Genomic DNA, 14,131 nt, shown 5'->3' on the forward strand with positions numbered 1-14,131 from the left:
TGAATCCAGCTGCGAGTAGCTTTTACAACTCTTTTTCTACCCCTTCGTGGTAGATATCTGCCACTTTACGAATACGTTGCTTAAACGGTGGTATCTCCGGTTTGAGCAGAAGGTGGTGTGAGACCAAATTCGGGTCAATTCCTGGCATGTCTTCCATTGACCATGCAAAGACGTCTGCGTATACCCTTAGTAACCTTTGTAGTTGCATCACCTCTTCCTCTTCAAGTAATGTTCCGATGTTGAGCATTTTTGGTTCTGTCTCCGTCCCGATGTTGATTTTCTTCGTTGGTTCCACCGGTGAGCAGGTTTGTTGTTGATGTCGTTGAGGAGTGCTTTTCTGTAGTTGTCATTTGGCGGAGACGTCTTCCCCTGGGGTGGCGGAGGTGCTTGTCTCCGGAGCTAATATGGATTTGGGTACTAAGAAGGCTCCGTCCTGCATTTCCCTAGTGTTTTCCTTACGTCTTTTTCTTTCGTGATGTTGGGCAGCAGTTCTTTCTTCGTTGAGTCTGAGTTCCGATAGATTACATAGCCTTGCGTCTTGCTGATCGCCTTTGATTTCCATTTCACCCATAGGTGTAGGAAACCGTAGGTATTGGTGATATGTCGAAGCTGTTCCTCGTAATCTATGAACCCATAGCCTTCCCATGATTACATTGTAGGGCGAAGGTGCTTCCACCACGCAGAACCGTGTATTGGTTACTAAGGGTCATGCATGTACCTGCAAGACAATTTCTCCTTTTGGTCTAGAGACTGCTCCACTAAAACCGTATATTGTGCAAGTGGAAAAATCCATTTGCTCTGCTGTCAAACCCATGCGTAGGTAGGGCTCGTAAAATAGCACATTTAACGAACTTCCCCCATCCACAAGGACTTTCGTAATTCGTGTATTGGAAGAGTGATCACTAGTGGATCTTTGTGCATTTCAAACTCCTGATTAACGTCCTTTGTTGACAAAGTTAATGGCGTGGCCATCCATTCTTCCCAAGTGCTAGTAGGTGGTCCTCTTAGCTTGAAAACCTCATAGGATTCTAACTTCTTTCTGTTTCGAGCTAACTCGAGGATGTCTTCGAGCATTTCTTCTTGACCTCCGTTGGAGAAGGTGATCATGTTGATGTATTTTCCATCCTAAGGTAATTCTACCCTTTTCTTTAGGGACTCCTCAGTTCTCGCTGGCTGTAGCTGTACGTAATCCATGAATTTTCCTTCGTCTATGAATCTTTGGATCATATTTTGTAAGCGGTAGCACGCATCAGTTGTATGCCCTTAGTATTGGTGGTACGCACAGTACTTCCTGGCCTCCTTCGTTTTGTATGACTGTTTTCCCCTAGTATTAAGGTAAGGAAAGCCTGGCTTTGCTCCCTCCTTGCTTAGGATGTGAGAGAAAATTGTATTTAGCTTCGTGTAGATTTATCCATGAATTCTTCTCTTCCTTTACCTATTTTGCCGTCTCCGTATTTGGATCGCTTGTCTCGAGAGCTAGTTCTACCCCCGGCTTCGTTTTGTCGCTTAGGTATCTCTGGGGTTATCCTTCTGGATTTCTTCGAGTCTGATGTAGCGGTCTTGGACAACCCTGAGCTCGCCTTCGGAATCGATGGCTCCGTTTTGAAGCTCCACGAAGATGGATGAGGTTCTATCAAGTCCAAACTTATAGCAGTTAATGCTAATTTCTGGATTGACTTTTCCGATTGCTTGGCACGTCTTTTGCCACCTGTCTGTGTATTGCATCAATGTTTCCCGGGGTCTGATAGGTAAACCAAATAGCCTATCTAACCCTTCCTTTGTTGATTTGTTGTACATGTATGTCTCCAAAAACACCGTAGACAATTTGTGGAAGGAGTCAATTGAGTTTGCTGGTAAGTTGTCATACCAGGCTAGTGTTGATCCTGTCAAGCTTGCAGGGAAGTACCTAAAAAGTACTACCTCATGTCTTTCCCAATGGGCAAGGACACGAGTGTAATACCGTAGGTGATCCGCGTGATCTGAGGTACCATTGTATGCTTGGAACGTAGGTACTGGGCATTTCGGAGGGATAGGTTCCCTTAAAATGCGAAAAGATAATGGGGACGTGGTTGCCTCTTTAAGTACTTCTTCTAATCTTGCGCCTGCGTGGCCAGTTTTTAGGCCTTGTATCTCCTTCCGCATTTTCTCCATCTGCTCCATGACCATTTCACATTGTGAGCGTCTTTGGAGAATGCCTCATTGTAGTATGATTGAAAGGGTTTGTATATTGAATCCATCTCGTCTGGATCGTGTCGTGTTATCCCAGCTTTCCCCGCTGGGTTAGCCTTTGGTGGGTTGGGATCCACCCTTCGTCTTCCTGGGGTAGCTATGTTCTCATGCCTCTTTAGCAGAGGGTGAGTTTGAGAACCTTCGATCTGTATGTCTAACATATATTTTAGGTTCTGGTTTTCTTGGGCCATTTCGTGCATGGCATCCTCGTTTTCCTTGTTGCAGAGGAGCAAAGATGCTACTTGTGCTGCCATTTGATCTTCGTTGTGTATTCCACCACCCTGAGGAGTGTTGTCGGCTGGATATTCAGAGTTATCCGCTCCTTATTTTATAATTGGTGCGTCTGGATCTATCTGGATTGGAGCTAGGTTCCCCAACCCTCTTCCCGTGGGAACTAAGGTTCTGGGTAACCCTGCGTTGGCCGCAGGTGGCTTTGTAATGGTGGGATGCTCCGGTAACGTCATGCCGTAAAGTGGTTGAGCTCCCGATGTTTTCCCCATCCCTTCAGCAGGAATAGGTGATTTGTTAGCAATTCTTCTTCTTACTATTTCACTTTTTCCGTCCTCTGCTTCATTCCTTTGATTCGTTTGAGACGGCTTTTGGGATCTCCCTCTGGTAAGTGCTGGTCGTGAGCTTGTTGGTACATCATTTGGTTTCTGCATGCCTTCGGCTTTTGTTATTCTGGGTCACATAAAGTCGAAGAAATCTGCTATTTGGGTGCCTTCGTCAAAAATAACAATTAATACTCTGACACAGAAGACGGCTAAGCAGCTTTTTCAGAAAAAGGACTGAAATAATGTCTTTGAAAGACAGGTATTAAATGTTTATGACACCCTTGGAAAAGACAACCTTAAAACGTTGAAAACCAATAAAAAAGGGTGTCAGATCTCGCAAAAAACAAGGTTATTAAATTCTTTAGAAGATCTTTCTTCCTTAAAATCTCACTGAGATTCCTTTGTCAGTCAAAGGTTCTCAGATCTAAAATATGCTCTTGTTAAAAAAGGTTGTTTTAGCATAAAACAAAGATTTCGGCGTTTTGTGAGTACGCTTTTGTGAATTTTTCTATAGATCTGTAACAAGGTACGTCTTTAGAGGCTGTGAACTCAAAAAAATACACAAATAACAGGTGAACAAATCACTAGAGAGTGAGATTCATCGTTTTGGAACACAGATCCCTTCGTTTCAGAAGATACATAAGTTAAAGGTAAAACTATGTCTAAACTTAATATCGTGAGCAAAACACGGTGGGCGCCAAACTGTGACTACTCGTTTTCCCGTAGTCTACGTAATGTATACAGATCAGAGGATCATATACTAAGTAGTATTGATGCCTCTGTTGAACTGATGATGCTAAGTAATAAATGGTGTTCACGATCGCAATAATAACGAAGAACACAAATATAATGTAAAAGCTTCTAAGTTATCATCAGACACGAGAGATTACGTGGTTCGACTTTCGTCTACGTCCACGGGGTAATGAGTGATTTTTTTGTATTGAGTATGGTGGTTACAAAGATCTTAATGGTGGTTACAGAGATCTTAAATGCTTCCCAAAGTAATAGAGAGAACTCAAGTTCAAGGATACGTAAGTTCCAAACATTAAAGAGGTATAAGCTTAAAACTAGATCTTCTCTCCTAGATATTGAATGCCCCTAGTTTGTTGGTGAGGCTCGGTATTTATAGAACCTTCTTCTCCAGGTATATCTTTGCTTCCTCTGGGTCCATCGTTCGCTGATCTACCTTTCGTACCAATGGTACCTTCGTTCACCGCATGCTTTATCCAGTCGCACTCTGCCACCTCAGCTGACCCACGTTCTTTCGGGGACTTCCCAACCTTAGTACAGGTTGTACCTTTGTTCACCGCCAGCTTCTGCCAATTGGGTTCTGCCACGCCTTCTCTCTTCACGTGCTTTGATTATGCGTGTAGATAAGAGATTTGTGCATTTAATGCTGATTAGATGCGTCATCTAACTCTGTCCCTTCGCCAGATGCTTCCTTATAGACTAGGATTTTACTCTTCTTATCTCAACCGTCGAGGCATCCTTCCTTGGGACGGGATAAAGTAGATCTGCGAAGGTATCCTTTGTTACTCAGTCTTCTCTGTATAACGAAGGCTACACCGTTAAGTTTGTATGTGGCCACTAAGATCGTGACACGTGCTCCACAAAATATTGGTATTCACACCTTAAAATATAAATGTCTTAGTTCACGAATTAAACTGTTTTTAGAAAATAACCTACTCAAGTACGCATATTGGTACGCGGACTTAAGTATCCGGAATAAGTTTGTTTTCAGTTCACAAAACTACAACAGAAATTCACGGGATGTGAACTTCCTAAAGTACGCGTACGGATACGCGGACTTTAGTTCCGGTTGTCCGGAGCAGCAAAGTACGCATACTTTGGTTCAAGGATATTGGAATTACACACATATGAGTTGTCTCACAATGTTTATATCCAATCATGGTTATGTATTCTAAACTCTCATTTCAATCATTGAAACATTCTTAGAGAATGTTATATAGTTGTTCTTCACAAACTATTTTTCGTCAAAGCGATTTTCAAGTGATTGAAACTAATGTGACTTTCGTCACTAGTAAATATGAACTTATCCAAAGCGAAAGCTTACCAACACATATTTCGAGAAATAGATAAGCGAGATAAACTCAGCTCGAAATAGTACATGTGTATAATCATAGTCTATATAGCAATACGACTAATTTTGTCTCAAGATATGAGATAAATTAGACTTTTGAGTGATAGATAAGTTCAAGTATCCACATACCTTTTTGTCGATGAAGTTCCACCAGTCCCTTGAGTAGTTCTTCATATTTGCATGATGAACACCGTGGAGTCTAGAGCTCAACTACACTTTCTATCCTAGTCCGAGACTTAGCTATTAGTAGACTAGAAATCAAGACTTATAGTTTTGGCAACTAAAATTGACAAAGAAGTTTGAGATAGCAACGCTTGCGAGTTCGACCGAGCAGTGCTCTAACAAATCGTATCAACCTGAGACGACCGGCTTCATCAAAGACGATCGTCCCATACAGGGATGAGACTCGTCTCAAACAGAACCGAGTATCGTTCCACAATGAACCGGTCGGTTCATATTGAGCCGACAACAGCTAGTTACATCCTACGACTATGAATCCTCTTCCTATAAATTGAGTTGATTTAAACTCCAAAATCACACCAGCATTGTACACCAATAAATTTTTTGAGCAATGGCTCTACCATATATTAATCCAGCTGAATTTACAATGGATGAAGATTTGTCGCTCTGTCGAAATTACGTCGCTATATATCCATCTAGGGGTGCAGAAAAACGTCAAAATGGGGTAATGAGTATGTGTTATATCCATATAATATTTGAAAACTTATATAATGATACCGGCAACCCCAATAATCGCAATGTGGCTGGGTTGTTTTGCCGAATTGGAGATATAAAAGATAAAGTTGGAGAATTCATTGCTTTGGTTCGGCTAGTTGGTCGTTATAGACTGAGGGGTGAGACAAATGATGATGTTGTATTGCAAGCTCTAAAGGAACGACGTAGATGGAAAATAAGAATTTTTACTTTTGAAGCTCATTACATAATCTTAAAGGATTTTTTGGTGTCTCGTTTTGGGTATTGATAAGTACAAATACTGCTCGAGAGAAAGTTATAATTAAGTTACAATTTCATTTCTAGATAAATTAGTACTGATTACATGTAACAGTTACATTAACTAATATAATTTTAGCTTACAAATATTAAAAATTAAGGATAATTTTAGTTATTCGGCTCCACTCCAGCTTTTGTAATACATCCCCCCTTGCATCGAACTTCCAAACCCACCATAAGTTCCTGCAGACTGATACCCTTGAGCATCATCTCTTCCCCCACTTTGGTTTCCCAACCATGGACATGAAGGATCAACAGGAGACCCATCAAAGTTTAATGATCTCCCATAATCTTGATAACCTTTGGGACCTTCTTGTTGAACTTGACGAACTGGAGAACCTCGCACTGGAAGATACGGAGATCGTGGCACATCAGGTACTTGTGTTTCAATAACTGCATCCTTGGAGGATGGAGTTATTGTACGCTAAGAAAAATTAGGGCTCAAGTTCAATGTGTCCCCTAACGTGCGCAATTTTTGGACGGAAATACGTCTAGTTTCCGTATCTTTTAACTCCATTTTATTTAATTGTTCGATCAATTTTTCTTGAGTTTCCAAAGTGCCTGTATAAGAATTAGGGCGCTCGAAACCTTGCGACACAATCGGAAGAATTTGACGCTCCCCGGAAAGATTAAAAGTGTCAAGCTCCCAACTCAAAGCTGGCAAATCATACCCAGCCGGTGAGGAAGAAGATCTTGATTGTCTTCAAGTCGCAGAAGATGAAGGTCCTGTTGCAGGATAACTGGTGAAAGTTGGAATCGCTGGTGGTATATGTGTTTGAGCATCCAATTTCGGTAATGCTATTCCCATTGCGATGAAATCCATACCATAGATGTGTCAAACTTTCCTAAGAATAATCGCCTCTGTAACACTCTTGTACCATAGGTCATACTGATCTTCATCACAAGGGGTGAATTTAGTCTCATACCTTTGTCAGCCTCTTTCCTTTATCTCTAAGTATTTCGACCCGTACACGGTAGCTATTCTTGGAGGATTGAGTGTCACTCCCACTCGTCCAACTAACTATCTAGCACATATCTCCCCCAAATAAACACCAATGTTACTGACAGGACTATACAACACCATGTGCTGTAGAGAAAAATTTTCTATCCTTCTGACCGTCTCAGTGTTGTATTCTTCAAAATCTTCATACGACCTACAAATAACATTATATATGTTCCTAATCGACATTTGGTACCTCCACACATGAATGTTATCCCGCTCATTCTTTTGTTGTCTTTGTTGCCCATTATCACCTTCATACATTACTATCATTGGCCAAAATTTCGTCGTGCAGTCGAAAAGTCTTGGTAAACTAATGTTGAAACATGCATACCACCAGAGCTGGAGTATAATACATATAAAGGAAAGTAAACTATATTTAGTCTAAGGAATGTATTAGCGTATTATAGTTGCTAAATATTTGTACACTGATACAAAGCCAAAGAAATGGATCAGCGTATTTACTTCAAGGATGCTCCAACAACCTTCAATGTTTGATCTCCCACAACATGCGAGATCGAGAAAAATGTATAATTCAGCTAATATAGCGGACCCCCAATCATAAGTGGAAACCTTTTCCATATCTTGCAACGCCTCTATCCACCCCACTTGAGTACTTGAGTTTGACTTTGGGAAAAAACATGAACCGAGTATCCATAAAATAAATATCTTATCAATTTTTGTATTTTTAGCAGGGTCATACCCTTCTATGCCAGGCTCGTTACCACCATGCAATTCGTTGACTATAAATGTCTTTAAACCAGAATTAGCAATTCCGCCACCTCTTGAAGCTAAATAATTTCGTTGTGTTGTTACTTAGAAGTATAATGGAAGTGCATCTTTGTATCGTTCTTCTTCTAACCAACTATCTTGGTCAAATGGAGGATCATTTCCCGCTGCATAAGGTATCCCAGGTACGAAATACAAATTTAATGGTGTTATGCCTAAAAATAAAAAACAATTTGTTCTTTTCATTTGTAATACTCGTATTAATTGCATAAATCTGAATCAAAAGATTAAACATACCTATTTCGAAGTCATGAAAATGAAACGTGTATAGTATACCGCCAACGCTCCATCAATATACCCACTAGTCTGGGCGAATTTTTGTGCGCTTTGATATGGTACAAAGTAAACCAAGGAAACCGATCGACAATAATTTTAACACCACGAGGAAGTTGGTCATCAACTTTATGAACTTCGTACCGACCACCTCTTGCTTTCTGTAGAGAACTATCCCGCTCAACCTTTGTCGACGGATGATCTTCACTAATTTCTAATTCTGGACATGAGAGCAGCCGTGCATTTTTATCTTCCTCAGGATCTTGTCCTCTCCCTGGCAAAACTTCACTGTGTTTATTTTTAGGTGGTTTTCTATTTCTTTGTCGAATAAAATCTTGAGATCAAGGAGCCATGGTAATTAAATGGGTGTTAAATATGTGTTTGGAAAACTGTATAAATGTTTGAATTTTTGGTGAAAAGATGTAAAGAAGATTGGATTTGGGTTGAAGAGATGTAGAGAAGATTGGATTTGAGTTGATATTATGTAGAGAAGAAAAGAAGTTGTTGTGAGTAGAGAAAATCGAAGTTGAGTTGAATTTACAAGGACTTGGAAATGTGGCCATTTGTTATGACTCTGCAAGATTAGTAGTGCTTTAGGTCTTTTCGCCAAGTGTAAGGCAACTGCTATTACAGTTAGAAAAGGTTTGGCAAATAATACCAACAAGCGTTTGTGGTCCAACGGTTAGGATAATTGCCTTCCAAGCAATAGACCCGGGCAGACGCAACTACATATTTTTTTTTTCTTGTTTCGCATAAGTCGAAACACAGCTGCAAGTGCAGACGCAACTACATAATTTTTTTTTTCTTTTCTCACACAAGTCGAAACACAGATGCAAGTTAGGCTTAAGGAGATGCACATGCTCTGGTAAACAATGCAAGGGTCGAGTGTCAAAGCTTTAGACTCCCAGAGAATCCTACCACTGTTGAACATTGCATTGTTATTTGAAATTTCAATGTCTTGTGGCCTGCTGGGTAGATGAAAGTATCTAGTTTTCGCTATTTTGGCTTCTTTTGCAGCGAAAATAGACAACCCTCTTATTTATTCCCACAAATATATACCGCAATACAAGCCAATAAATACAGACAAAAAAATAAATGCTCACGGGCTTTATCTAGCAACAGCACAATTTAATACTCCGGTAATCACATTAACAGAAAATTTAGTTCTTAACACAAATTTATAAATGAAATGGGAGTTTGAAAAGTCATTCAATAACCCGTTATTTCATCGGAAGTAGCTTCATTAACCCAACTGTACTTCTCCATAAAAGGGTTCGTTAAGTTACTTGGAGGGTAACTAGCAATACAATCTTCCCAAACATTTGCATCATCCAAATCTCTTAAGACCTCCCAATGACAACTATTGCACTTAAAACCAGAACCAAAACTTATCATCAAAATCCTGTCACCCTTTTTAAGTCTCTTTTTTGCTTCCATATACGCTAACACATACCAAAGACAACTAGCCGATGTATTACCAAATCTATGCAGTGTCATTCTAGCCGGTTCTAAGTCGTACTCTGACAACCCCAAGCTCTTTCCAACTGCCTCGATAACTGCCTTTCCGCCGGGGTGAAGGCAAAAATGATCTACGCCAGTCTTAAAATTCACACTACTACTACTACCACTTTGCTTCGGTGAGCCATTTTTCATATATCGACGAAGATTTGATACTAGAACGTAACGGATTAATTCCCGTAATGGTAATATTTTAGGTCCTAATTCTGTCAGGTTTTTGATGAAAGCTCGAGTTGCAGCCTTGGGTAAATTCTTGCCGAGATGAATTCCTGGCCTTCCAAGTTCATCTTCTTGTTGCTGGCAGCATTCATAAGCTTCATCACTTGCACCCAAGTGAGTCCTAACTAGACATTTCAACTCAAACATAGCTTTATGTTTTAAACTTGGATTATTTGATAAAAGAATAGCACACCCACCTGATCTAAACAGACAGTTTGTAAGAATCATGGACTTGACGTTTCCTGAATACCAGTTCGGGCCGATGCATTCGGTTGTAACGACGATCGCCAACCTATTCTTACGAACTTTGAAGATGTTTCTGACAAGGTCGATAGATATCAAACTAGCACTGCACCCCATTCCTGACAAGTTAAACACTTGAACGTCTTCTCTCATTTTGTAACGGTTAATTATCCTTGCAGTTAAAGAAGGAGAAGTAACAAATATAGAGATATTAACGACAAGGATATCTATATCTTTCGGAGAAACATTCGATTTCGCGAAAAGCTTGTCGAGAGTATCGTAAAAGAATTCCTCTACTTCAATGAGACTATCTTTGATAGATGGAGTATTCTCACGACCTTCAATAATGTTTCTTGGTCCATAAGTTTCTTCACCAATGCCTGAACTAACTATGGCTTTTAAAAGGAATTTGTATTCTTCAAGACCCAAAGTCTTGTTTCTTCTTATGAGATCTCCGCATAACTCCGTATCTAGCTTTCTATCATCAGTTGGTTTGTAACATTCATACTCCAAGATATAACATGCTTCACCTCTCCATTTCTCAACCAACTTCTTCCACAGTAAAAACACTAAAGAAAACACAAACGATAGTACTACAAATATCATTATTACATGATCTTCTTAGAGAGGAAGGGAGTTGTTTAATGTTTGCTTGATTCTAGTGATCTTAAGATGTAATGTATATATAACTAGATATCAACTTGTAGTAAATACCTAGAGGTAGTAGTATGTTTAATACTATCACCAACCTTTGGCTAACGTGGTTACACCAAGTGTACTACCTACTACAGTCGAGTCATTGTTGTGTTATTAATTTATTATACTACCTCTGTTTTTTAAAAAGAGTTATTTTTATTTTTTTATTTTAGCCAGCCAAATTGAAAATTAAAATAAACTGAAAAAAAATTAAAATATCGTTTATTTATTTTTGTCGTTTTTGTGCGGTTTCAGATGGCTTTGCATTTTGGCCACCGAAATGGTACTATTAGCTAGGTAAGCTTCAAACAGCATAAAGAGTAGAAAATCAGATGGAAAACGGTAACATCTGGGTCTGCTACCCTGCGGCTGCACCAGGGGATTCACTGTAACTCGGTGAGTAGGAACTACTGAACTACATTTCGATATCAAGTAAAGCAGAATTTGATACAAAACCCGAGCAAAAAAAAAAAAAGAATTTGATATAAATATCTCAGGTGGTTGTCAGTTGCAACTAATTGTACGACTCTTAAATACTACATTTAGAAATGTCTTTCTCTTTATTAAACACGATTGACGTACACATATGAACTGTAGAATGCCGAATTTGCAGTACAAACTACTCCAACGTTATGAATCTAACAGCCGGCTGGTTTCAAGGAATTGTATTCCTTGGAATCCAATTCATAGGGAACGCGTTCAATTCCTTGAACCGAACGGGATAAATAATTTCTATGTAATTGGAAATTTTAATTTCTAGGAATCAAATTTCCTCTAAAATGATAGATTTCAATTGCATTGGTCCAATGATGCAATGAAATTGGATTCCGGGATAAAAACAAAGATAATTGAATTACCTCAACCGAGCATAAATTTTTTGGATTGGAATCTAATCCCAAGAATTGGATTACCCCATAATTTAATTCCTAAAATTCTAATTCTCCCAATCGAACGGGTCATAGAAGTATGATATCCAAGAGGAAAAATTAATGCACCAGCAGGGTCGGATGGATTTTCCGTAAGATCATCCTAAAAGAGGATTTTATCAATGTCTTCTTCCCAATAAGTTTGTGGGGACAACATTAGATGATGATTCATGGCTGGCAGGTGGATTCACAGAGCAAGTAAATTTCTTGTCGGCATAAGTTTCTGCGCAAGAACAATCAGTTTCAATTCCAATCAAGTGTAATGAAACTCGTCTGTGGTAAGAAACTTTTAAAGAAAGTACATTTTCATCTGTACCACAGCTAAGCCACTAATTTTACATGTACAAAAATTTCAGAAACAAAAAACACACTGGGCAATCCCGCAAGTATGTCAGTTCAAACAATTTTTTTTTATTCAAAAATTTATTTTATTGATGTTAAGAAGGAAGAACAACTGTCTCTCTGGAAATCCAGCCCCGAATGTCAGGTGGATAATTTTGAGAGTAATGGAAATCAGACCTCAACTATCTAGTCTTTTTCGCAATTTTATATGCTACTCCATTGGAAATTCTTTTAATAGATAAACATTTTCAATGCTAATCTTACTCAATAGAAATTTAATATCTAAAACTGGTGACCGGTTTTTCCAGTGAACATAAAAAACAGACTCATTTGTTGACTTAATTAAGAACTCATTATCAGATTCAAAGATGACGTTGTCTTGGTTGTTTGTTGTTGCCCAAATTGCAGCAACTTTCATTGCCCTGCACTCCAACTCTTCAACTTCAATCCCATTCATCATTCCTCCATTATAGTAGCTTCCTTGGACACCAAAGCATGTACGTGCACAGTCTCTCACAATTAGACCAGTACCACCCTGTAAAGTTTCTTTAACAAAAGAAGCATCAAAATTGATCTTTAGAGATCCAAATTCAGGGGGTTTCCATCTCAAATCCTGTACAGCACCAACCACAACTACAGAATTGGCATGGTTAAAGTTTACAAACTTATTTATGCCGTCCAAAGTTAGTAATCTATTTGGAGTACAGTTTTGGAAAACCTTTGAGCATCTGTCTCTCCAGATGAACCAAATGGCAGACATTAAGAGCTTATTTAGTTCACCTCTAGAAATTCCTAAGCCAAATTGCAGATTGTTACCAGTTGTAAACCAAGAAATCACCCAGTTCCTAAAACAACCATGTTGAGCAATAATATTTCCAACATTAATGTTTAGAGATAACCAAATTGACCTAACATAAGGACAATCTATGAAAAGATGATCAACTGATTCCAAGGGATGATTACAGAGACTACAATGCACATCAATTTCATGTTTATATCTAGAAAGTTTAATTGGAACTATGTCCTTTATACATATCCAAACTAGTAATTTAACTTTATGAGGCAACTGAACTTTCGATAAAACCTTCCAAACCTGTGTAGGCACTTTGTGAACACCTGCAATATTATTAGGTCTTCTTGTCAAGACATTGTAAACACTTTTAACAGAGAAGATGCCTCTTCTGTCAGGTAACCATATCAATGTATCACTACCAATATTAGGGACATACATATCAAGGATTTTCTTAGTTGAAACATGTTCAAACAAGTAATGTATGAGATGCACATTCCAAGTTCTAGTATCATCATAGAATAAGTCAGAGACATGAATATAGGCCACAGTTTTAACTAATCCTTCAGTAGGAATAGGAGGATGATCTAATCCTATGACCCATTTATCAAGCCAAATACAAACTTTAGTACCACATCTTATGCTCCGGAATTCTATATGCACCAATAAATTCCTCTCCATATCCAAGAACAATTGTCATTAAGCTTTTGAAGGTGCAAAATACTACAGTTACTGATATATCTAGCACTCAAAATCTAGACCCATAACTCATCCAGATCATGTAGAATTTTTCAGACCAGTTTACAAGTAAGAGCAACATTACAGGATTCAAGGTCTCTGAAGCCCAAACCTCCCATATCCTTAGAAATATTTATGTTATCCCAAGCAAGAAATTTAATCCCTTTACCAGATTTATGCCCCCACCAAAAGTTTTTGTGCAAAGAATCAAGTTTATGTAATAAAGTTGTAGGAATTTTGAAACATCCCATCTGATAAGTGGGTAAGAATTCAACACAGATTTGAGAAGAGTGGACCTACCAGCTTGATTAAGAGTTGTGCCTATATAATTTCTTAACCTAGCTTCAAAAGACTGAACAATGGGGTCAAAAGATTTTACCTTTGAGTGTCCCAGTAAAAGAGGAGCACCAAGGTACTTTTCAGCATCAGTTATAAGATTCATATTAAGAGCAGTAGCAAGATCAGAGCAAGTACTAGGACTAAGATTTTTACTGAAGTAAACACACGATTTATCAAAATTGAGCATTTGCCCTGAGATACTACCAAAGTTTTGTATCATCTGCAAGAAATTATCAACATGTTTCATATCAGCTTGTCCAAAAATCAAAATGTCATCGGCAAATAACAAATGAGAAGTAGGAGGGGCTTTCCTAGAAACTTTAACACCAACAATTGATTTATTCATTTCAGCAGCAAGCAGAG

At 38.7% G+C, this 14,131-nt stretch overlaps 1 protein-coding gene across 1 annotated transcript; it reads right to left on the bottom strand.

The window, feature by feature from the left end:
- Positions 1-8,980: 8,980 nt before the first annotated feature.
- Positions 8,981-10,612, bottom strand: LOC113348437 (3-ketoacyl-CoA synthase 12-like). The gene has a single exon (XM_026592209.1). It carries the CDS (start codon positions 10,541-10,543, stop codon positions 9,167-9,169), a length of 1,377 nt encoding a protein of 458 aa, XP_026447994.1. The 5' UTR covers positions 10,544-10,612; the 3' UTR covers positions 8,981-9,166.
- Between the last annotated feature and the right edge of the window lie 3,519 nt (positions 10,613-14,131).

Source organism: Papaver somniferum, chromosome 2 (genome assembly GCF_003573695.1).
Source record: "Papaver somniferum cultivar HN1 chromosome 2, ASM357369v1, whole genome shotgun sequence".
NCBI lineage: Eukaryota > Viridiplantae > Streptophyta > Magnoliopsida > Ranunculales > Papaveraceae > Papaver > Papaver somniferum.

Excerpts from the sequence above, each read along its gene's own strand:
- LOC113348437 (XM_026592209.1), bottom strand. The coding sequence starts at position 10,543 with ATGATATTTGTAGTACTATCGTTTGTGTTTTCTTTAGTGTTTTTACTG.